Raw genomic sequence first — 26,038 nt, 5'->3', positions numbered from 1 at the left:
AATGTAGAGACAGAATGCAAGTCGGGATTCGGACCGTACAGTCGATGTCACACTCAGCTCGGCTTTACCGAGTCTCCTGGTCATAGTATAAAAGGATGTCATCATGCTCCCAGAATGCTGTCTTCATTGGAATAATCCAACGTGCTCGGTTGGAATGTACTATAGGTTGGGAGGGGAGGGATCACGAGGGGGTTTGTTTACCTAAGTCCTAAGGTCAATTCGACGGTTGAAACCTGTTACTCCAAAATCCGTTAGACGTTGCTGTTGGAGACCAGGTGCAGGACCACCTTGTTATCCGTAGATTGATATCGAAATGGCCCAAATACATCCCGAATGTATCGGCATCTTCCCCGATTCGGTCAGTGTGCCGGAGGAGAGCAAGGTCTGGCCCGAGTCCAGAGGTTGTCTCGGATATTCCGACGCGATCCTGCTCGGCAGTGTGTACAGCGCGCATCTCCCGATTTAATTTCCCGGAATGACAGAGAGCTTGTGAGGAAGAAGAACCCGCATCCCAGCATTCCCCCATTTTCCACCCCGCCTCCCATGCTCTCTTTATTAAAATGACTAACGCTATCGATTCGTTTTTCACCTTCAAAGCTAAACAAGCTCCAGCAATATGTCACGACTTGCAACCGCAATGGTTTAGAATCCCAAAGGGGGTCTGAGCCTAAATATATACGTCATTCCCAGATGGACAAAACTAGTGGCTTTCTCACTTATTAGGGAGGGATGCTCGAGAAACCCGACATGTTCACAACATGGACGTTTACCTAGAAATAAAATATTGTACCTTCAATCTGTTATGTAAATGAAATGGTTAAGGTTTTAAAAATGTATTCATTTTCTACTTACACCCCCATCACCTTTGACTGCTTCTCCTCTTCTCAATCCCGCCACATTGTCCATCAAGGAGTGATATACGTCATGGCACCATGCAAGTCTATGTAGTTATAATGCGAATTTGTCACGATGATTGTAACAGGTGCTGAGGTGCGTCTCCCACGATCAGCCTGGAGGGATGAGGAGAGGAGAGGAGAGGAGCGGACAGGTGCACTGCCCATGGCGCAAGCAGCGCCTGGGACCGCCCTAGGCCCCGCCTCCCCCATGTGACGTCACGCCGCACGCACGAGCTCTCGTATAAACAGCAGGAGGGACGCGCACTGGTTTCCCAGATTCATCGGCCGCGGTTCCTTCATGATTCCCGCACGATGCTTACAAAGTGGACTCTGCGAGCGCTGCTTTGCGCAGCTGTGCTTTCAGGTAGGTGTGGGACCGTGCGAGCACCGGGGCACAGACTGGTGCTTTTAAAGCACCGGTCGTGGCGTGAACGTAGGGTTAAACTTTAAATTCGCTTACAAGGGAAGCCAAGTTAAAGGGTCGAAACTCAGGACTCCTAACTCGAAATTGTCGTCAGGTTATTGTTAAAGCAAAGTTCGTGGCTCAATGAAAGGTGCTCGAAAATGCGAATTTATTTTACTTTTTTTTATTATTATTTATTTATTAAACGTGAGTTGCAAACTATTGTTTTTAATTATAACATGCATTCCTTGCAAGGAACCTCAACACAGAAGGATGCCACTGGGTCCATCAAGTATTGTATTGCTATCCGATGTTTTTTTCTGTCCGTGTGCTGTCCTTTTGGTCAAGCAAGGAAGCAGCACGCATCTTTGGAATGAATCACCTGGGGGTTCGAACCATCGACCTCCCAGACCCGAAGTGGATGCTCTGCTACAGAGTCTGCTGATAAAGTCTGGTTTATGGAGATTTATGGGAGTATGTGAGCTCCTAGTTTGGTTTATGGAGATTTATGGGAGTATGTGAGATCCTAGTCTGTTTATGGAGATTTATGGGAGTATGTGAGATCCTCGTCTGTTTATGGAGATTTATGGGAGTATGTGAGATCCTAGTTTGGTTTATGGAGATTTATGGGAGTATGTGAGATCCTAGTCTGTTTATGGAGATTTATGGGAGTATGTGAGATCCTCGTCTGTTTATGGAGATTTATGGGAGTATGTGAGATCCTAGTCTGTTTATGGATTTTTATGGGAGTATGAGATCCTAGTCTGGTTTATGGAGATTTATGGGAGTATGTGAGATCCTAGTCTGTTTATGGATTTTTATGGGAGTATGAGATCCTAGTCTGGTTTATGGAGATTTATGGGAGTATGGTTGATCATGAGAACCTAGTCTGGTTTATGGATTTTTATGGGAGTATGGTTGATCATGAGAACCTAGTCTGGTTTATGGATTTTTATGGGAGTATGGTTGATCGTGAAATCCTAGTCTGGTTTATGGAAATTTATGGGAGTATGTGAGATCCTAGTCTGGTTTATGGAGATTTATGGGAGTATGTGAGATCCTAGTTTGGTTTATGGAGATTTATGGGAGTATGAGATCCTTGTCGGGTTTATGGAGATTTATGGGAGTATGTGAGATCCTCTTCGGGTTTATGGAGATTTATGGGAGTATGAGATCCTTGTCGGGTTTATGGAGATTTATGGGAGTATGTGAGATCCTAGTCTGGTTTATGGAGATTTATAGGAGTATGTGAGATCCTAGTTTGGTTTATGGAGATTTATGGGAGTATGAGATCTTAGTCTGGTTTATGGAGATGTATGGGAGTATGTGAGATCCTAGTCTGGTTTATGGGAACATTTCTTCTGAACGGCCATTGTTTGAGTGCAAAATGGTCGCAGAAAGGAGGTGGTCGCTCAGAGGGAGAGAGCGCAGCAATGTTGGTGCTATGAAGTGGTTGTGCGTTGCTTTGCGAGTCGATGAAAAGTTAGGTGTCGAGCCCAGCATGCCATAACACGCAACCCTTGTACCAACCATGTGTCGCTTGACTTGCTCACTGCGTCATGTACACAACGCGAAACATAAAGGTGAATCATCGCGCCTGGCAACGCGAGCCGAGCCGTGAGCCGCACCAATCGATCGCCCGACTCCGGCCACTCGCCAAAGGATCCGAGCTGCGATACCGCCGGCGTTGTCCCATGGGAATTCTCCTTTTCATGCTGGGGATGAGGATCGAATGCACCGATGGGTGACCGCTCGCCCTCGAAGGTCAACGTGAAGACGTTGTGACGGGTGCACGCCTCGTTGTGACGACGCATGTGCATCCCTGCTTCGCTTGTGCTTGTTGTCTCTGCGCAATAGCACGCTGTGCAGTCGCGAAGATTCCCCATCCCGTCGCTCGTCTCGGACATCGGTCCATCCAAAATGTCGTGCGATGGTCGGTTCTATAGCCCCCGTCGTTCATGGTCTGCTAAGTTGATCAGAGGTCTCTGCCCTCTGTCAAAGGGTACAGGGACCAGATTCAATGGGTTCACGATGCGAGCAATTCTTGTGTCGTTGTCCACATCAGTGCATTGAGGTGGCATTACTTATTCCATTGGGAAGTGGTGATTGAAGGGCATGTTTGTTAGTTTGTCGGATATAAAAGTTACATTTCCCACCATTTTGGAGTACGTCATAAATAGATTAGGCCCATAAAAGCGTGTCGCCAATTGCAGGATGCATATAATGTCCTGCTCCCCTTAAACTGTAATGATAACATCATGACTATAGTCGTTTAAAGAAAATCACAGATCAACAAAAAGTCTCAATTATAATGATGACATTGTTGCATCGGATAATTGTAGTTTAAAGAAGGACAGGTAACCAGAAAGCCTTTGATAATGGCATTTTGGTAAAGCACTTGCCCTACTCCTGCTGCACAAACTCCAGAGAGGTGGTTTTCACAACTTGGTGTGTACCTTTGACTCAACACTCTTCAATTAGCTCGATACCTATCACAACATTCGCCACCTCGAGGCTCCGCCGAGCCCGGCACGTGTGCGGATGGATGGCGGGCAGCCTGCCAGCTGCTCCCTGGCCAAAGCTCGGCAGCTCTGTGCCCGGAGCTCCATATCTGGCTTCACTCTCTGCGGCTCATTGGCAGGGAATATTGGGGAAGAGAAAAATTCCTTTCACCCGGATTAATTTCACAACCTGTCTCCTCTCCCTGGCCCCCCAGTTGGAATAAATATGTACCAATACAGGAGATGCATTGGTGTCGATCGGGATCATTTTAGGGTGTTTCTGGCCGTCACAAAGGAGCGCGGAAATCAGGAAAATGACCAAGTACCAGGATTTGAAAACGGAAGGTGTGTGTGTGTCTCTCGTTGGTTGCTATCTCCAAATGCGGGTTTCAGAAGGTGAACGGAGGCCCTCCAGGGGTCTCGAAGTATTCACATCCTCCTTCGTGTGTGTGTGTGTGTGTGTGTGTGTGTGTGTGTGTGTGTGTGTGTGTGTGTGTGTGTGTGTGTGTGTGTGTGTGTGTGTGTGTGTGTGTGTGTGTGTGTGTGTGTGTGTGTGTGTGTGTGTGTGTGTGTGTGTGTGTGTGTGTGTGTGTGTGTGTTTTATTGTACATACACACAATAGACGTCATGCTTTGAGGGAATGACAGATTACAATTTGCACTTTGTGGCGATAGTGACCTCCAGCTTCAGATGTCTTGTTCCACCATCACGGTCCCAACCTCTACTGTTTCACTCTGCTTTCGATTTATTTTGTTTTAACCTCCGCTGCACATGCGCAATCTCACCTGCAGATGCACACTGATATCGGATGATTTAATATCACTGGAAAACGTGCATGAAGTGTGTGATAATATTAACCCTTAATTTTTCCACAAGATGGTGAAACGTAACGTGATCAAGTTGTGGCATTAACGATTAATAACGCGATACACGCTACCCGGGGGAGCCTCGCACGCATTCCCATTGACTCTGGGTGGAAGCAGTTTGTGCTGCGAAGTGTAAACAGACGCAGGGTCGTGTGCTCGCAAGGTGGTGCGTCATGTGCGCACCTGAGTTTCCAGGTGTGTGGCAGTTTGTTCCAGCGACGGCTATCGAGGAACCCACTGCCTTCTTCTAGTTTGTACATGTGAAGTTTGTGCAGCTGGAGTTTTTGTTCCTCCGCCGGCATGTGATCCCAGCTGAGAGGTTCAGGGTTCATGGTGTAGTGCGAGTCGAAGAATTTTGTGTATCTTTACCTCCGCCATCGAGTGTCTGTGTCTGTTTGTTTGTTTGTTTGTTTGTGAACAGGATATCTCAAGTTGTGAACGGATTCGGACGAAATTTGGTGGAGAAGTTGGATGTGTGACACAGACGAAATTGTTTGATTTGGGTTAAGATCCGAATCCGGATCCAGATCATAGAATTTTTTAATTGATTCTTCACCATTGAGAGATAGGGCTAAACCCGATATATAGCAGGATATCTCAAAAAGTTGTGGATGGATTCAGCTCGAACTTTGTGGACAGGTTGTGTGTCTGTCTGTGTCTCTGTGTGTGTGTCTCTGTTTGTGTGTGACACACACACAATCTGATTTTGGTGAAGATCCGAATATGGATCCGATCCATATACGAGAATTTTAAAATCTTGCTCCCCCAGCTCTGTGCTCTGTCCGCCAAATATTCCTACAGGTCGCACAAGATCTGCCAGCAACCATCTTCTGGTGAAATTGCCAAAATCAAGACTCTCTGCTCACCTTCACTCTTTCATTCCTCTTTTTTCCCGCCTCTGGAACAAACTCCCTCACTCTCTTCAATCCCACTCCTCCCTCCAGGTCTTTAAAAGAGCTGTTCACCACCATCTCTTATCTTCCCCCATCCAATACCTTGATCTTTTCTACCTCCGTTAATTCACCCCAGATCCACTTTTTTGAAATACCGACTTCTTTCCTGGAAGTCTGAGCAGTGTCCATGTTTTATTCCTCTCCCACCCCGCCACCCCCCTCTCCCACCCCGTCACGCCTCCTCCCCCCAAGCCCTCTCCCTCCCACAGATCTCCCGATGTCCCTGCTCTCCATATTGTTCTCCCGCTCACTTTATCATACACTACCGGTCAAAAGTTTTAGAACACCTCAATTTTTCCAGTTTTTATTGAAATTTACACAGTTTAATGTCCAGTGAATAACCTGAAATGATACAAAGGTAAGCAGTAAACTGCTCGAGGTTAAAAAAAAGTTTCGGTTAGCAAAAACGGGAAAATAATGTAAATTGCACAGTTATATTGTAAAAAAAAAAAAAAAGGCCTTCTTCAGGGAACAAGTAATGGGTTAACAACTTACAGCTGTTCTGCAGCAATGTAAGTAAATTAAGCCTTGAAAGTTGATGCAAACAATTCCTACAGGTGTCCCAACCTCTGCTGATTACTTGATTACAAACCCCCTGTCTGTATAAAAGCAGTATTGGAACAGACTGTTATTACACCCTCTGAAGCATTATTTGGACAATATTGCACTGCAGGAAGTAGTATATTGGAAACTGGAGGAAACTCTGACAGGAAGAGGTCTGACAGACCCAAAGCCACAACAGAATCAGAAGACAAGTTTCTGAGAGGCAACAGCTTGCGTGATAGGCGGCTCACAGGACAACAGCTTCAAGCACAGCTTAACACTGGTCAAAGTAAGCAAGTCTCAGTTTCAACTGTGAAGAGAAGACTTCGATCTGCAGGTTTGACAGGTCAAGTGGCAGTAAGAAAGCCATCGCTAAGATGGCAAAATAAGATAGAGGCTTGCCTGGGCCATGAAGCACCGCCAGTGGACTAATGAAGACTGGAAGAAGATCTTATGGACCGATGAATCGAAATTTGAAATCTTTCGTTCATCACGCAGGGTTTTTGTACGCCGTCGAGTACGCGAAAGGATGGTTCCTCAGTGTGTGACACCAACTGTAAATCATGGAGGAGGAAGCGTGATGGTCTGGGACTCATTTGCTGGATCCAGAGTCGGCGACTTGCACAGAGTGACTGGCACCTTGAACCAAAAGGGCTACCACAGCATTTTGCAGCGCCATGCAATACCCTCTGGTATACGCCTCGTTGGTCAGGGGTTCATGCTATAGCAAGATAATGACCCTAAACACACCTCCAGGCGATGTCAAAACTACCTTCGAGGAAAAGAACAAGACGGTCGGCTTCAAATCATGGAATGGCCAGCACAGTCTCCAGACTTAAACCCCATCGAGCTGGTTTGGGATTAACTGGACAGAAGGGTGAAAGCAAAGCAACCTACAAGTTCAACACATTTGTGGGAACTTCTGCAACAGTGTTGGGAAGAACTTCCCGAACAATATTTGATTTCCATTGTAGAAAGAATGCCACGAGTGTGTTCGGCGGTTATATCTGCAAAAGGTGGCTACTTTGCTGAGTCAAAAACTTAAATTAAATTTTGTTAAACAAAATGATTCTATGATTTCTTTTTATCTCCAATTGTTTATTTGTTCTATGCTTAATTTCAGAGTACATCGAGACATTAAACTGCGTAAATTTCAATAAAAACTGGAAAAATTGAGGTGTTCTAAAACTTTTGACCGGTAGTGTATGTTTTATGTTTTCTGTGTCAGTTTGTCTTTTTGTGATCAATGTTAGCTCCGACACGAGCCTCTATCTTGCATACAAAAAAAAGAAGAAAAAAAGTGATTCTTCACCATTGACTGATTCTTCACCATTGACTGATTCTTCACCATTGACTGATTCTTCACCATTGACTGATTCTTCACCATTGACTGATTCTTCACCATTGACTGATTCTTCACCATTTACTGATTCTTCACCATTGACTGATTCTTCACCATTGACTGATTCTTCACCATTGACTGATTCTTCACCATTGACTGATTCTTCACCATTTACTGATTCTTCACCATTTACTGATTCTTCACCATTTACTGATTCTTCACCATTTACTGATTCTTCACCATTTACTGATTCTTCACCATTTACTGATTCTTCACCATTCAGTGATTGTGCCAAAAACGATATATAACATGATATTTCCAAAAGTTATGGACAAGTTATGACAAAACTAGCTGGATGTGTTGGTGAGACGACAAGAACAAGCTGATTAGATTTTGGTTCAAGTCCGGATCCAGATCTGACCTATCAGTGGGATACAAAACGTAAACTGTTCACCCTGGTGGATGTATGCTCTCTACCAGGTGCCGTTCTAGTTTATTCCTCCCTCCATTTTGCTTTTTCTCAAACTTTGACAATATCCATGAATTGAACACCTGAGCCTGTCCAGGGGTGAGTGAGTGCATGCAGTGTATCCCTTAGCATCCTTTGAGGAAAGGTTAAGATGGTATTTCCAACTGCTTTTGCGAACAAGGAGGGCATTTGACGAGACATTTGGCATTTCATCGTCCGATATGTCTTTCCACAAGCAATGACACGTAGGTCAAAGCAATATCTTAAAAACTCCTCTTAAATATCCCTACAGTATGAAGATGAAGTTTTTGGACCAACGTGTAGTTTTGAGGACCATGCGATGTGGATGTCAAACTCTTCCCAAAGCGGACATTTGATGAGACATTTGTAGTGTCTGCTGTACAACTTGCCCGAGAGGGGGAAATGGCGTAAAAACGATTTTCGAAATGGCAACTGCACAACGAAGGACAGATTTTAATCGCCAACACGTTTGTGTTTTTCCCTCTTGGTTTGGATTTCCAAGAGTAATTTGCATTTTGAGAAAACACGGTTGATGTTCATTGAGTAACCTTGGTTGGGTTGGACCCAGAAAGGAGAAGATCCTTGAGCCAGTATAATCAGCTCTCCTCATGCGTGTGTGATACATGTTTGACTAATATCGTGTAGCGAAAAGGCGTTTACCAGGATCGTCCTAAAAACTTTTTTTGGGCAACTTTTTTTTTTTTTTCAGTAAAAGATCAAGATTAACGCAAACTTGTGTATGGGCTGGCAGGATAATCTAGAGGTGTGTGCACTCGCGTCTGAGCTGTCCAACCTCGGTTCGAAGCTCAATTCATCAATGTGTGGTCCCTCAGATGGACGTTAAACTGGGTGTTCCATCTGCTAAAATGTCCTTCGCAAAGAGTAGGCCAGTTATCTCCAGCACCCTGGCTCAGTTCCAAATTCTTGCCGGTAGGAAGTGGTCTGGTCTACCCTGGAGGCTACTTGACACCAGGTTACACCGCTTGCTGTCTGGGCAGCAGCTTTTGCACTATTAACAAATTGACCAGGTGGTTCATGTGGGTGTGAAGCCTGCTTTTGGCTTAACGGTTAAGGTGGCTGGCTTGAGGTCTCAGGGTCCTGAGTTCAAGCCCTTGTCGTGACGTTTAATTATCACCAGGTGGGTTGACTCAGCCTGTCATCCTTCCAAGGTTGACAAAATGAGTACCAACTTACTGGGAAGAATGAGCAATTCAAGTGTCCTGTATGGAGTGGCGACCTGTCCAGGAGTGTGCCCAATAGCCAATGCAAACTGCTTTGGCAGCCCCATGCATCTGAAAATGCAAAAGGAGTGGTCCTCTGCATGTGAGTGTATGGTGTGTTTACTCATAATGTCCTGATATTTCCGGCAAATGCCAAGTTTCGCAAACCGTTTCATTTCGGGAATTAAAGTGCAAGGTATTTCAAAAGTCCGGAATCATAGGAATTGTTTTAATTAATTTTTTTAGATTATGCCCTGGGGGTCCAGATTTAACGCCACGTGACCTTTTTCTTTGGGGATACCTTGGGACGCGTCAAAAGGAAGACTTATTTGTTTGTTCAAAAAGTTGTTAGATTGCTGGACATTGCATGTCCTAAAAACACCTAAAATTGCATGTACTAAAAACACGGGCCTCCACGCCATCTGTGGAGTCGCGTGATTATGAGTAATACTTTTCAAATGTACTGTCTGTTGTGTTATGAATGTAGGTTGGTTGGGATGGGGAGGGTAAAGTTGAACTTTTGGGATGACCCTTGACACTCAGCCTCTTATGTCTTGTCCTTTAGTACATACTCCAGTCACTTGGCAGCGTTCTGTGGTTTTGCAGTATACATGAGATGATGCAGGCATAATGGGACAAATGGTCTCTAGGTCTGATTTATGCTTCCCGTTGAAGTGTTGTGGCGTTGTCGTACTTACATTTCATATTTTTGTCCTTTCCATGGAGGTCATGAGATTGCTTTGTTTCAAACTTTCAAACAAAAGGTGGGGAACGTGGAATTGCATGTCCAGGTTTAAAAAAAAAATTTTTATTTGTTTTTGGGGTTTGTATTTTTTCCAACATGTCCAGGTTTTTTTTGGTTTTTTGGGGGGGGGTTTTGGTCCTTTTCACTTATTGCGAACATCTTTAGTCGAGAGGGTCAAAGTCAAAGCGATACATTTCTTGATTGAGGAAGTTTATGGCCTCCCTAAGTATAAAATTTTAAAGTGTGATGGTTCAATTACTCAACTTTTCAAAACACGTAGAAAACTGATTTTATAAATGTCAGTCAAACTTTTTTGTGTGCTGGACGATGGACTTTCTCGTCGCGTATTCAAGTCATTCTTAGTTGCACGGGGACTTGTTCTCTTGAACCATGAGTGATGGGGATTTTCCCCAAAACATGCATTCGTTCCCCAAAATATACAAAAATTTAGATTTGCGATATTATATATACTGTACAATCTCTTGGACATTAAATGTTTGTGGGTATTTATTTATTCTCTTTATTTTGTTATATATTGTTATGTCGGTAGGGTAGAGCAATATCTAGTCAGGTAGATCTGAATAGGTAACATGCTTCGTCTGTCGTGATAGGGAGTCTACCTTGTAATAAGTTCTGTGTTTGAGGCGGTTTGTCGGGATAAGAGTATACCTGTGAACATACCAGGATGTTCAGGTGTTCAATAGTGTAGGGATTAAAGATAACAGCCCTTGTGTGTCGCACCTGGTAATCAAACCTTTGTCCCTTATGGCAATGCATACCCATATAAACACTTAGACAGGCCCTGTAGTGCACACAGTAATTAAATTCCCTAGCCTGACAATGACTTTGGAAGAAAACGGACAGGAAACCAGGCCAGGACACCGCCGATGATGGCTGCCGCCGGTCGCATCACGAACTTGCATAGCAACATGCCCAGGAGGCCTGTGATTGGTCAGCGCGGTAGGCGCGAACCTCCAGCCAACCAGTGCGGGAGGCGTGAATACGCAACTAAGAAGGAGGTTGTGATTGGAGGGAAGGAGCTGGGAGGTTTGGTGGAAGGCACTGATTGGGTGGCACGCCAAGGCTGACCGTAACCCAGGTTATATGAGGGCGTGCCGAACGACATTTTCCATCTTGCGCAGCTCTAACCCTTGCGCTCCCTGGCTGTCTTGACGTGCTTGAAGCTCTTGCGCTTCTTCTTGGTCTTGAGAGGTCCTGGTGGTCGTTGGCTCGCCATCTGCGTGATGCTTGGAACGGTGCTCGGTGCTTGTGCTTGGAGCGGTGCTCGGTGCCTGTGCGGGAGCGGGGCTCGGTGCTGTGAACGGGCGGGACCTCGTGTGCGAACGGAGAGGGCGTTGGCTCGGGCCTAGAAGAGTGTGGATGGATTGGAGCTTGGAGCCGGACGGGGCCGCGTTGAACGGACACTGCACCACAGACATAAGACTGCACTCACTCCCCACATTTACACTTACATGACTATTTATTTTATTCATCCATTCCTGTGTGTGTATTCGATGTGCGGTGTGTAGGATCCCAATATAGGATTTAGTATATTTGATTACCGTCGCGTTTCTTATCGGGTTCCGTGGAATAAATCTCTATTTTTGTACATTAAATCTTTTGTTCAAGTTCATTAATTTCCCTGCAGGATCGAGGCTGCCATCGATTCGCTGAAGGTAAGCGCTTTTACCACAGCTTCCACTTCCCTTCTTCCTCCCGCGCTACATAAGCAAAATCCGTGTTTGGTCGTCGCCTCCAATAAATCTGTTCTGGTCCATCCGTGGTCCCTGGTCTTAACCGGAAGGGTCCGCGCGACAATATTTTATTTTTTTCTCTCTATGAACAGAACCACAGTTCTTAAATGGTTCCATCATCGCGTCCCGACGATGGAGCCATTAATATACAATATAATTGGGTTCAACACTTGTTGCTAACCGATCGTTGTGTATGTGTATATATGTATATGTAGTTGTATGCGTGAAAGTGCGTGCGTTTGTATGCGTTTCAGAAAGTTATTGTGCAACTTTAAACTTTAATAACTTTGGATGTTTGCACGATAGAAGCAAACTGAAATATATGAAAGCATAATTCGTAATGTTTTGTTTATGATGTTGATAATTCTGTGTTACTGTGGTTAAATCAACATTTCCCCTGGGTTACTTGACAAGTTGATGCTTTCTGAATAGGAAACATTCCACATCAGTGGTAGTCAACCACAACAATTACCGCATTTGGGGGACAGAGAAATCTCAGGAAGTCTAATAACCGGAAAGACTGTCCATAATCAACATCTGGTGCATTCTCAGGAAGTCGCACATAATTACCACGTGAACACGAAGCGAAAAGCGGGGTTAAGCAATTGCCTCACGTCCGCCTGTCCGTCTGTGTCTACAAAAGTCAGTTTATGATCGAGGAACAACTTATTTCAATTGAATGTTATATTTTAACACAAATCGGAAAACAAACCTCTAGTTTAACAGTACTTTGTTTCTGATTCAGTCCTCAATGTGAGTACGTCTATAAATTATGTACAATTAGAATGTGAGTATGTCTATAAAATACAAACTATAGAACAACACAAAACAAGTCCGGGCATGGGTATGCAATCTTTGATTGCTCGTTCTAGTTGGTAATTTGTCTTTGAAGAAGCACCAGGCAATGATGAACAACAATTTGCAATGTTGCAGAATTTCTTTGCCACTGAACTATAATTATCAAATCTTTCAGATAGCACCTTCTTCAAGCAAGATGGTGCTCACTGCCATATGCTTTGAATGAATGACAATTCTTGAATGACGTCTTCCCAGACAAGCGGATCGGTACACGTGGACCAATTGCTTGGCCCCCTCGTTGACCTGATTGGACTATTTTATGGGGATACTAGCAGAAAAGCCCGTTAAAATGTCAGGCGGCCCTTCTGTATTTTCACAATATTCAGCCTTGAAAACTCAGCCTAACACCGAAAGTACGTACAAAAACATTAATTTAATCACAGTTCAGCACATGAGACTTTTCTTGGGGAGGATTAGTGGTGAGGGGAAATAGATCGTCAACAAAATACACGGTTTCCATGATGCAGTCACACACACACACATTACCTCAACAGACGCAATCTGCAAAACAACAAAAAGCTGCAATAACAAATATCAGGTAAATTACTCACCCCTTTATTTGGATTACATACATGAAGGAAACCCCTTCTGTATATTTTAGCCTTGAAAAGTTGGGCTAAAACCGAAATTACACCCAAAAACTTTCATTTATTACACAAAAAATTGCTCATCCCTTTAGTTGGGCGGTGTATAGACAATAGACCGCTGCAACCCACATTTAATGTATGAAACAAGAACGTGCCTAATCCTTATGATGGGTGACCCTTCCGTATTTTCACAATATTCAGCCTTGAAAACTCAGACTATAACTGAAATGATGTACAAAACCTTCATTTATTTTACAATTTGCTCATACATTTTTTGGGTGGTGTATATATACGCCACAGAGCGCTGCCACGATCGCTTCTGAAAATAATAAAAATAATCAAGGGTACATACATGAAGCAAAAACATGCCCAATGCTTATGTGCATATATAAACCCTCCTAGTTATATATCTCGGATAATTCCAATTGCACTGGGCCATGGTATCACGGAGGTATATAATATGGAGAGCCAATTGGCCACCTCGCAGCATTAGCCGCCGTGAAGCCACCGGAAATAGTCTGGCGGCCATATTGGGAACCGATCGTAAGCCTGTCAAAGCAAAGGCGTGGCGCACTGATGATGCAGCTGGATCGAATTTTAGGACCGCCGACTATTTAATTAATATAGAATACTAATATTTGAACTGATATTCGGGCTCAGAATCCCGTTCTTTAAGGAAATGGTGTTCATTAAGTTTGAAGTTGGTTCCAGACGCATTTTTCCTGGGGAATCCAATGGTTTAGAGCTTGTTTGAAAAAAAAGTGCCCAAAATTACCGCTCGGTGTTCTTTATCGTTCTTCTCATGACCCAATCACCCACTAGTAGGAATAAGAATCCTGACATGTTACACCCCTGTTTAACTCCTGTCTTCACCTTGAACCATTCTGTTGTTTCACCTTGGTCGACGACCGCACATTGAAAGTCTTGGTAAAGGGCTTTTACAAGGTTCACTAATTTTCCAGGTATGCTGTATTTCTTCATTATGACCCAGACTTTCTCTGGGTAAGGAGTCGAAAGCTTTCTAGAAATCTATAAAATTGAGGTACATCGTCGTTTGCCATTCTTTGGCTTGTTCTATAATATTCCTCAATATAAAGATCTGATTTGTTGTCATGTTATATGATGTTACTTAATTCAGTCATTATATTGTAACTAAGATGTGTATGTTTCTATTACCGAGATGTTAGAAACCACGCAGATATAATGATAACCAGAGTTTATTCCACACTGACATGGGTCAGCAACACATCAACAGTGAGTCAGTCACATAAATGACATGAAACGCTGTCATGTAGTTAACCCACACAATTCACAGTTAACCCACAAAACACACCCACACCATGTAGAGATGAGGTCGCTCTTATATTTCAGCTTGCTCTGGTGTTGCCTCACTGGTGAGCAAACAGGACCAGTTTGCAATATTTTTTCCTGATGCGCTCTTCCTTCATGTCATCATCGAGTGTTCTCACAACATGATGGAAACGTATCTTGCTGTATGATTGTGATACAGAATGTATTAAAGCAAACACATGGTTGCTGTCTGCCTCACAGTCAAACATGTGCCGATCCAAGGAAGCAAATGTAGACCGACCGACCTCAGAAAGGACAGAAGTGGAAATTGCCACCTCTTATCCCACTTTCACGAGGCATTTTGCCATTGCTTACAGCCAGGAGCCTCTTGACACAGCGTTCAGTCGCCTCACAGACACGAACAACACTGTGCGAGGGAACTATGAGGCCACCCCTGTTCTTGGTAACAATCAGGCTGTACATTGGTGTGGTTTGCCATTCTTCGTTGTTACTGGTCAATGCAGAAAGACATTGGCTACACTTCAGAGTCTTCCTCACCATCCTCACCACATAGCCGGCAATATAGCCAACACATGACTCTGTAAAGATGGAAAGTTGCTCAAAATTTGGAATATCCGCATAGTCGTGGTCCTCTTTTGCCGGCGATCTCAACTCCAGGTCGTATCGTCTGGCCACCAACATGTCGTGACTCTCGTCAGGCACAGCCTGCTTTGCAACGCACTTGAAGGAAGCCGCATTCAGGATTCTGGTTGAGTCCTGTGCAGAACAGTTCCCACTTGCAGACTTGATGTCATGTCGCATCAAGAGGCGCTTATATGCGGCAACAAACTGCCGGGCCGTTGGGTTATTCCCACTTCCACATGCAATGCGGACCGCTCCAAAGAAAAGTTCAATGTGGTCTTGGCTCATTTTGTACGTGAGCAGGTATCGCAGGGGAGATGAGGCAGGTTTGACATATGTGAAATACAAAATTTTGACACTCTCTATGCAGATCATGAAACCAATGAAGGGGGTTTTCAAACGCATATTGGTCATAACTTGACCATTCATGTTTTTGATGTTGGACAAGTAACTGTAGGCAGTATCCAGGAATGGCAGGAAAAGTCCTTCTCGTGATGTCATGAGTGGTGCCTTGTAGTTTCGTGCCAATGGATTGCGAGAATTTAGAATGTCAAACAGTTTGTCCAATGTTTCAATGTATTGGCAGGTAGCCTCACTGCCCTGAAATTCTGATAGTTGCAAAGTGTCCCTGCAAAACCGAATTGCATCTGCCACACTAGTGCTCAATGTCTGAGCAGCTGTGTCCACCTTCATGACATTGCTCTTCCACTCGATGTGTTTCCGGGAGAGCTTATTTCCCAGACGCAAGCCTTCCCTCTTCTGCAGATCAAAGAGTGCCTGGATGTATTTCCACGCGATGACTTTTTTGTTGCCATCCTCCATCATTTTCATGGATCCAAGACAGTTTCCAAGACAGTTTCTTGCAAGTTTAAGCATGTGACATGCATCGAGTACAACACAAATTTTCTTTTCGGGATTTGCTGGGTGGGGAAATGTTGGTTTCACATTCTGCGGCGTGATGTCGGCACCTAGCTCACGTAACATTGTCAAATGAGCGGACGGTCCATCGCAAGTTAAGGAAACCACCTCTGCACCGATATCATGCAATTTTAGTAGACATTGTGTCACCAAATTCGCCTGTTCCTTCCCCGACAATCCATTTATCATAAAGTATGCTACAGGCACTTTCCAACTGTCATTCAGTGCAACCAGCATGAAAACCAGTGCGTTGCTGGCCTGGGGAGCACTGTCATCTTGGACTCCGTTTCCGATGTCGACGTACCCCAATACCTTGTCCCCTAAAAAGTCAATTGCCTTCATGATGGCCATCTCGTCTAACATCAGGCTACACAGTGTTCTCTTGCCAGTCTCCTTCTCTGCTTTAAACCGGCTCTCTAGTGCTTGGAATACAACTGCACTAAAACCAGGTGAACCATCAATTGCGCTGTACCATTTCCGGATTGTGGATGGACTTGGCAGTGCCAAGTCGAATGTCTCTCGAACATAGTCGTATCCTTTAGCAGAATAAAATTGAAGAGTGAGTGCGAAAGCTTTGATGACTGGATCGTATTCATCGTATTCAAACACGGACGCAGACACAATCGGCTTCCCAATATGGCCGCCAAGCAACTTCCGCTAGCTTCAGCCGACAGCCGTCATTGGCTCTCCAGTTTATTATATACCTCCGTGCATGGTATGATACCTCACTGCCGATGTGGCTTCACAAAATGGCGGCCGTATGATGTATGTTTTTTGAGGTTACAATTGTGGACAGAGTTGTACGAGTTGTCCAACCAATGGGGCAACGGCAGTCCGTCCACACATACATGATCCAAAAACGAACTGGCTTTATATATATTGGATGTTAAAACTATTGTTTACTCATCAAAACTACCTAAATCACATCACCCCCCCCCCCCCCCCCCCTTCTGGTGAAACTACCTAAATCCAGGATCACTGCTCACCTTCACTCATTTGTTCCTATCTTTTTCCTGCCTATGGAATCAACTTCCACATCATCTTCAATGTCATTCTTTCCTCAAGGTTTTCAAGACAGCTGTTCATCACCATCTCACGTCATGCCCAATCCAAATCCATGATATTTTCTACCCTCATTAACCTCACCCAAATTCCTCCTTCAAATTTTCCAGTTTTCCCTTCTGGGAGTTTCTTTCTGTATCCTTTTCCACCCCATGCATCCTCTCCCATTCCTGTTACATACTGATCTAGCAACTGGAGAATGTTTTCAACAAGTTGGAGAATCGGATTGAACAATGTTTTACGAAAGATGGCGTTTATGTTAAAGCTTAGAAATCTGAACTGTATTTTGTAAAAACATTTATGAATTTTTCTTGAATTTACTGTTCACAGTTTGCTCCGATGTGTGCATTCAAAGTTTTAAAAGTTATATAAGGACTTTATAAACACACACACGCACATTATATTTATATATATATATATATATATATATATATATATATATATATATATATATATATATATGTATATATATATATGATATACATATATATACATATATATATATACATATATATATATATATACATATATATATATATACATATATATATATATACATATATATATATATACATATATATATATGTATACATATATATATATACATATATATATATACATATATATATATATATATATATACATATATATATATATACATATATATATAACATATATATATATATATACATATATATATATACATATATATATATACATATATATATATATATATATATATATATACATATATATATATATATATATATATATATATATATATATATATATATATATATATATATATATATATATATATATATATTGTTACGGATCTCGGACGTCGGCTCTCCCCTTATCAAGGAGGGGGGGGGGGGCTAATCCCCTTGTCTTGTTATCTGGCCGACCCGAGTCCTGGGGGTTAAATGCTCCTTCCGGTCGGTATTGGGTAGGGTTATTGGTCAATTTTGTCCCAAATACCTAATTATGAACACCGACCGCGAAGCAGGGAAATAACTCCCGCTCGAACCACGGATATGATGGAAAATGCCGAGCGGATAGCAATCCGTGATCCGAGCCGTTAACAAAGGACTAAACCCGATTCTGAGCGGTTCCTAATCGTGCCACGTTTACCCAATGAGAGGACGGATGCGATCGGATAAGAGGAAACCAAGAACAGGGCATTTTATTACACATGTACAGCAAGAAGAGGAAACAAAAGAATCTACAGGATAGGAAGAGGAAGAAGCAGAACACAGGGCAGTCTTAAAACAGTCTTATCCTTAATACCCAGGACAAACATACACACTCACACGGGGATTGTAGATGGTTGATGGAACAGGTAGAGGGTCCGGCGATGGCGTCCAGGCTCCGGTCTAGCGGCGAAACCCAGCAGGCAGCTCCGCGTGTAGATGAGTGCGACAGGACAGTTTTATATAGCCGGGGGAAGCTGGTGTCCTGCGTACGTAATATGTGCACACTTGTGCCAAACGCCCTCTCTCAAGTCCTCCTTTGATAAAGGTGCGCTCTCCCAATTGTCCAATACAACGCGCGTTTCCCAGCAAGTCCTTAACAAGCGCTGCCATATCTCTCCTTCAAGCCAATGCAATGCGCTCGCTGGCAAGTTATTTGATCAGCACACTCTCCCGACCAAGTCCGAGTTCTGCGCACCAATCCTTCTCCGCGTAAGTCCCGTTACAATGCGCGCGCCTCCAACAAGTCCTGTGAAAGGGCATTGCGTTCGTGCTTGTATAACTCGCCCAAGCAATCACTCCTCGAGCCCAAAACCACGCCTGTCGGCGATGTCCCTTCAGCCCTGGTTGGCTGGTGTGGGCTTACCGGCTCCGCCTTTGATGGCTGGATGACGTGGCCACACCTTCTTCTTGGCGTTTTGCCCCCTTTCTCGGGCCTCACCGCGTGGCTTATGGTGGCGTTTGGACGGAAGCCCAGCGAGGCTGCGAACGCTGCTAACAAAGGCGCGTAACAAATTTGGGAGGGGCCATGGGCAGACTAGAGGGCGCGTAATGGCGTCGCTTGGAGAGGGAGGTTGCGAACTGAACGGAATGGGGCCTACTTCTTATTTCATTGACACAACGCAGATTCAACTATTGGAAACACGGCCTTACCTATACACATATTAATGAAATAACTGGAATCCTATGGTGGCCTACGTGTTGCTTGTGGACTAACTAGGGGTGCTACCTTTAACCTTTAATGATGTTGAATTTATTTACACAAGTGAGGGTTCTCAAAACCGCAACTATATGTGTGTGTGTGTGTGTGTGTGTGTGTGTGTGTGTGTGTGTGTGTGTGTGTGTGTGTGTGTGTGTGTGTGTGTGTGTGTGTGTGTGTGTGTGTGTGTGTGTGTGTGTGTGTGTGTGTGTGTGTGTGTGTGTATGGCAGCAATCCCATTATTTATTTGCCTCATTATTTGTTTGGAGTATTAAATTCCATATCTGATTGGCAGTTGCATCTCGGGGAAGCCAGGCGAGCCTGGTGGTTGTTATGGGCCGAACCACTCATACCTATCGTAAATTCCAGACTGTTTATAATGTGATGCCGACATATGTACCGAGACCGACTGCCCGCACCAGTTCAGCTGCACGTGTCCTTATCGCAAAGCGCACAATGAGCATCGATGTTTATTTTCTAACCCTTATCAAGGACATTCTGAAAAAATTCCTTTTATTACTTTAGTCATCGACGGGACCTTATTGCTAACTCATGAGATATTGGAGGCATTGTTGTCATCATGTCATATTTGTGATATTTTATTTTTAATGTGTTTAACAATGATTTAGTCGTTCGTGATGGGGACAGTGTAAGCAGTAATTCGATCTGTGTCGTTGCGGTTTTATGTGAAACTGCGACTGGTGCAATTAATGGCACTTTAGCGATTGGCACTTCAGACTTTTAGAGCCTTAAATGTATAAAGATGATAAAGCAACACCTCAATATATCGCCCTGTTGTAAAACCATGCACTCTGGTGTCATGTCACAATGGATCGAAACTCTGCCTTGTGGTTGGACTGATATTGCGGATAACCGCTCCACAGATCAAACGAATCTCTTATAATGCTGTGCAGCAGTTGCTTTGTATTTGATTGTAACTTTATTTTCTGAAAGTGCAAATCTTGTACAGTACGAATGGTCATTGCGTGATCTTTTGGACCTGAGATGTATTCTGCCCAGGTGGTTAAAGGAAAATGTCCAATCAATTTTTCGAACGTTTTAGACTTGGAGTGAGAGGGACAGACATGTGTACATTAATGTTTAGATCCGTGATTCTTAACCTGGGTTCGACCGAACCCCAGGGGTTCAGTGAGCCAGTCTCATGGGTTCGGCAGAGGTCCTCTGAAACGCATTGCAATTTTTTCTGTTTGTTTTTAGTTTTGTATCAATTTTGAATCTATGTGTAATTATGCTTATTATTAATATTATTATTATTATTTTGCTATGTATGTTACGAACGAATGGAAATGTTATTTGTAATTGTATTCCCATCCCATTCATGGTTTCTCTGGTCTGTGTTTAAGATAAGTTGTTTCACACTGACTGTAGTAAGTTGAATCAATGAGCAACTTGCTAATTATTCTGTTGATGGTGCTTACTTGCTTACTTACTTACTGGATTTTGCACTTTGCAGGTGTTTGGAAATTCCAGTGAATAGCCTCGATTAGCTTGCTGTGTGCCGTGTGTCATTGGTCGCGCCTTACTTTGGAGTTACTGATTAATTGAAAAGTAAGTTGGAAATGTTTGTGGATATGCAGGGTGGGTTCAGAGTTATATTAAAGTCAAAAGTGGATGGTGATTACAAAATATGATTGAATTACTCAGAAAAGTAGGTGGAGGTGATATAACTCCTTTGGTCGCAATTCAAAACTAACAATTCACAGTTTTCTATGTAATATTATAATGGGATTTGAGGTGACATAGAGTTGAGTAGATAATAAATCCCGTCATCGTAACTATAAGTTATGTTTTCTTCATTAAAATTTCTCAGTTTTCAGAGGGGTACTGATTATATTTAAGCATGTTCCTTTTTAAATTTTTGTCATATAATTATTTGCCCGAACTCAATTAAGATCAGTTTGTTAGTTTTTTGGGGGTTTTTTGCAGTATGTCGAGCAAAAAAAGGAAGTGGTCGGAGGATTACGTGCGGTACGGGTTCACGTGTTTGACGGAACGGGATGGAAGTCAGCATCCTCAATGCATGCTTTGCAATGTCAAGTTGAGCAACTCCAGCCTAGCACCAGCATTACTACGGATACACTTCAAAAAACTGCACGGCGAGGGGCAGTACAAAGACGCAACGCTGGATGAAGAGAGTCCGATTCGACACAAGTGCTACCTTGCCCACTCTCGGCTTCGTTCCAATTGACAAACCGATCATCACCACGTCGTATGGAGTTGCATACCTGATCGCAAAGCAGGGCAAACCGCACACTGCTGGCGAGACACTCATCAAACCCGCTGCGTTGAAGATGGCCAACATCATGCTGGGAAAAGCTGCTGAAAACAAGTTGTCTCTCGTTCCACTCTCAAATGACACCATCAGATGCAGAAGTGACGACATGAGCGACGACATCCTCGCCCAGGTAGTTGCAGATTTAGTCGCGAGCCCGACGAAATTCAGCCTTCAACTCGACGAGACCACCGACGTTTCGAATTTGAGCCAGCTCATCTTATTTGTGCGTTATGTCAAAGGAGACGAGATCAAGGAAGACTTTCTGTTCTGCAAGCCTCTCACAACAACGACGAAGGCAGCTGACGTGAAGAAGCTTGTGGACGACTTCTTCAGAAGCAACGGCCTCTCGTGGAACATGGTGTCTGCAGTTTGCTTGGACGGAGCTCCAGCCATGCTGGGATGCAACTCCAGTTTTGTAGCGCTGGTGAAAGCCGATGCACCACACATCATTGTCACGCACTGCGTCCTGCACAGACATGCGCTGGCTTCAAAAACCCTGCCTCCAAAACTGGCCAATGTTCTGAAAATCGTCGTTGAAACTGTGAATTACATGCGAAGCCATGCTCTGAATCATTGCATCTTCAAAGAACTGTGCAATGAAATCGGCTCTGAATTCGAAGTCCTTCTCTCCCACTCTAATGTTCGATGATTATCACGAGGGAAGGTAGTGAGCCATGTTTTTGCCTTGCGTGTAGAATTAGCCCTGTTTTTGCGAGAACACCAGCATTGCCATGCAAGACACTTCCAAGAGTCAGAGTTCATCCTCGCCTTGGCGTACTTGGCTGACATCTTAGACGCACCCAATCATCTCAATTGCCAGATGCAGGGCAGTGAAGTGAATGTCATCGAATCTGAAGAAAAGCTGAGCGCTTTCCGAAAGAAGTTACCGTTGTGGAGGCGGCGAACAGAGAACGACAACTTTGCGAACTTTTCGCTCCTGGACAAGTGCGTGAGCGGGATCGAAGATGAGTCTGAAGTTGGAGGCACTGCTGTACCGGGGGAGCTGTAGCAAGCGATTGCAATGCACTTGAATGACTTTCCCAGCTCATCCAACGGCTACTTCCCTGACCAAGAGCAATACCCAGCATGGGTGCGGCAGCCGTTTACTTTCGATATTGCAATGGCAGATGTCAACGACCAATACCTCGACGACCTCATCGAACTTCAGCAGAGCCAGACTCAACAACAACTCTTCGGCACAACAATGCTCTCAACGTTTTGGTGCTGCCAAATGGAAGGGTATCCTCACATCGCTAAAATTGCCCTTGAGATCCTCACGCCGTTCGTTACAACGTATCTCTGCGAGCATGCGTTTTCGAAACTGGTGGACATTAAAACAAAGAAAAGGAGCAGGCTTGCATGCAAAAATGATTTGAGGGTGGCCCTTGCCAAAACAAAACCACACATTTCCCAGATCGCCTCCCAAAAAGAACAGAAAACGCATTAAGATGCAATTCTTAATTTTTTTGTCAAATTTGAGGGGTTCCGCAAGTGTTCGGTGGGTTTCGTTAGGGTTCGGTGCCGTTAAAAAGGTTTAGATGTATGTTGTGCATTGCAGAGTTTCAAAAAAATACTGAATACCCATTCCAATAGGTTTGGTTTGCTATATCTTTGCTCTTCGTCCGTCCATCCGTCCCACCTGTGGTTTTCCATCACTTTTACCCTCGCCAGAGGAGAGGGTATTGCATTTGAGTCCGTTTGTTTGTCTGTTTGTTTGTCTTTGTCTGCACAGAATAAATGATTTTCTCTGCAACCATTGGTCCGATTGACAGGAAATTTTCACCATAGGTGCAACTCCATCTGTATAATTTTTTAATGATAATTATGACGTCATAGGTCACGTGGTTCGGCCGCCATCTTGGAAAAATCGAAAACGTTTGCACCTCTATATCTCCGAAAGTGCTGAATAGAAAAAAATGAGACATGGCTCATTGTAAAGAACTCTCCATGGGGAATAAAATATGTTAATGATGATGTCATAGGTGCCTCCATTATGACGTCATAATTCGACAAGTACAAAACTTTATCCTATCAAGATGAAATTTCTTTAGCTTAATTGAGGAATAAATTAGTTTAGGAAAAAAGAAAAAAAAAATGATGACGTCATCGGTCACGTGGTTCGGCCGCTGTATTTGTTTTAACTCAAAAGCCTTAAAAACCACAAATACATCCTGTCGTGGGTTTGCAATCTCTGATTGCTCTTTTTCTTTTTCTTTTTTATCACTTTTTTGTTTTTGTTTTCGAGACTGCACCATGTCCGTAGACATTTCTTGATTCCGCAGTGTCAGTATGCACGGGTTCAAATGATCACATCCGTTGGGCACAACGTGTCCATTGCAACGTGTAATTGTCAGTTATTGTTTACAATGTTCACCAACCAACTACACATTTTGCCTTCATAATGAGGTTTCTTCTTCATTCAAACCCGTTCTTTAAAGCAGAGGCGCTATTGTAATTTTTGAGCAATATGTCACATCTTACTGATGTTAGGTGTTGAGGTTCTTCGAATAAGATACTCTCAATAGTCGAGACACTCCAATGTTTAATTACTCTTCAATTTATTATGAGAAAAGATATAAATATTTTGTGTGTATATGTATATATGTTTAAAAAATTTCCTTCTTATGTACCATACTCTGTTAGAGAATGTTGATATTGCCAAAGCAGTTTATTGCCAAGGGATATGCTGGATGGTTTTCCATTGCCTTCCCAGCAGTAGTTGTAGAAATGAATTGTAATTTCTTCAAGGTGTCCGTCATAGCTCGCCTACTCTTCGCAAAGGAGACCGTGAGATATTTAACTTCCAAATAATGGCGGCAGACAGGATGCCCAGTTTTTAATGTTAATCCGAGGGACAGCACACACACTGATGAATCACCATGCCTGAGAAATACCGTGATGACAGTTCCTATCTGGGTCAGGAATCAAACCCAGGCTAGACAGCTTAGAGACGAGTTTGCTTACCTCTAGGCCATCCTGCAAGCCATAACACGCACACTTCTTGTTGGGCTATTGCAAGCACCTCATTCGTCAAACTTTTTGAATGCCCCTTGTACAACATCCATCGAATGCTTAAATAAGTGCATGATGATACAATTAAAAAATAAATAAGAAAGGAAATGAAAAGCGAAATACCATGAACCCATGCATTTGAAACCCAAACAGCCACAATTCAAACGGTGACTGAACGTCCCATCGCACCTAGCTGGAAATGCACGGATTTGAACGGTAATAGTGAGAAAAAGCAGGCATCTTGTCCAAAACGCTTGGAAAGTATGACTTAATCACATTACGTCGACGCAGAGAAACGTGGGCTTTTTCATGACTTAATCCCCCCTGCCTGAACCTGTTACAATGTTTTTGAGTAAAGGCTTTGCCAAAGCGAGATTTTGGTTGCACAAGTCATTCTAAGTATTGTGTGATTTGTTGTGCGTGTGTATTTTCCATGAGCCTCGCTCTTGTAGAGAAAATGAATAAATAATGAATAAGTCCCACTGAGCACTATCCTAACCTTCACAGGCAGATATGCCAGCTCCTCTTACCCCCAAACCCCACCATTTCAGCACTGTTCCTACATCTGACCGAGTACTTGGCTCAGGTTCACATCCCGTTTATGAGATTGTCTCCTAATGTCATTGTAATTTATGTAAAAGTACAGTCGTGTCTCCTAATGTCCTTGTTCTGCACGTGATGCATGTCCAAGTGCATCCACGAGCCTGAAGGCCTTGGGAGAAAAATTCCATTGGGATTTTTTTTTGTTACGCAAAGTGATAAACGTGCTCTCGCAGAGTCTTGAGTATATTTTAGGGCAGTGATTGTGATTGAATATAATTTTAGTGAAAATAAATGACAATTTATTCATTCATCTGGCGAAAGCAATCAGTTAAACTCTGACGTGCCATCCAACCAGCCTTCACCCTCTTACACTTTTTCCTCTGGATTTGAAGATGTGTGGTTGAAGGGAGAGTGATGAGGGTGCAGGCATTTGATGCAGAGAATGGGGTTGTGGCACTTAAATTATATCTCTGATCCATCCCCCATAAATCTGGATAATTGAATTAAAGGTGGGGGGGTATCGGGTGTTGTTGAAGGTTAAAAGTAAGGGGTAGGTGGCAGAATGTATGGAGCATCTGTGGGTGTGGGGAAGGGTTGGCAATCAGTGGGATGTACATGGAACATCTGTTGGTGGGGTACTGGACATGGGTGTGGTGAAATATGCACAATTGTGTTTTCGGTTCAAGTTTCCACTCTGCATGCAGAAACTAAAATGACTCTTCGTTTGAGAAGTGCCTGCTGCAGAGGGAAGTGCTAGCGAGGTTATTCAACTGGACAAAGAACCATACCAACGCAAACAATTCGCCGGTTATGATGAATTTTCAAAGTCACCGGAATGGGCCAACACACCCTCGGATTTGTTTTACCAGGTGTAAACTCACACGTACCAGTACAGCAACTTTAACCACCGAGCAGCTCGCCTGGTGTCCGAAGCATGGAGAAAAC

At 43.5% G+C, this 26,038-nt stretch overlaps 1 protein-coding gene across 2 annotated transcripts in view; it reads left to right on the top strand.

Annotated features, from left to right (window-relative positions):
• The first annotated feature begins 1,127 nt into the window (after positions 1-1,127).
• Positions 1,128-26,038, top strand: part of FLT3 (fms related receptor tyrosine kinase 3) — a 90,689-nt gene continuing 65,778 nt past the window's right edge. Inside the window, exon 1 of one of the 2 annotated variants that reach the window (XM_068132259.2) lies at positions 1,128-1,260. In XM_068132259.2, the coding sequence (XP_067988360.2) occupies positions 1,209-1,260 (52 nt within the window). In that variant the 5' untranslated portion in view covers positions 1,128-1,208. Of the gene's footprint in view, positions 1,261-20,789; positions 20,812-26,038 lie in introns of those variants that run through there. The other variant, XM_068132260.2, reaches the window with a different exon arrangement.

The sequence above is a fragment of the Myxine glutinosa genome, chromosome 12 (genome assembly GCF_964187855.1).
Source record: "Myxine glutinosa chromosome 12, kmMyxGlut1.1, whole genome shotgun sequence".
NCBI lineage: Eukaryota > Metazoa > Chordata > Myxini > Myxiniformes > Myxinidae > Myxine > Myxine glutinosa.
This window is presented reverse-complemented; position numbering and strand designations above follow the sequence as displayed.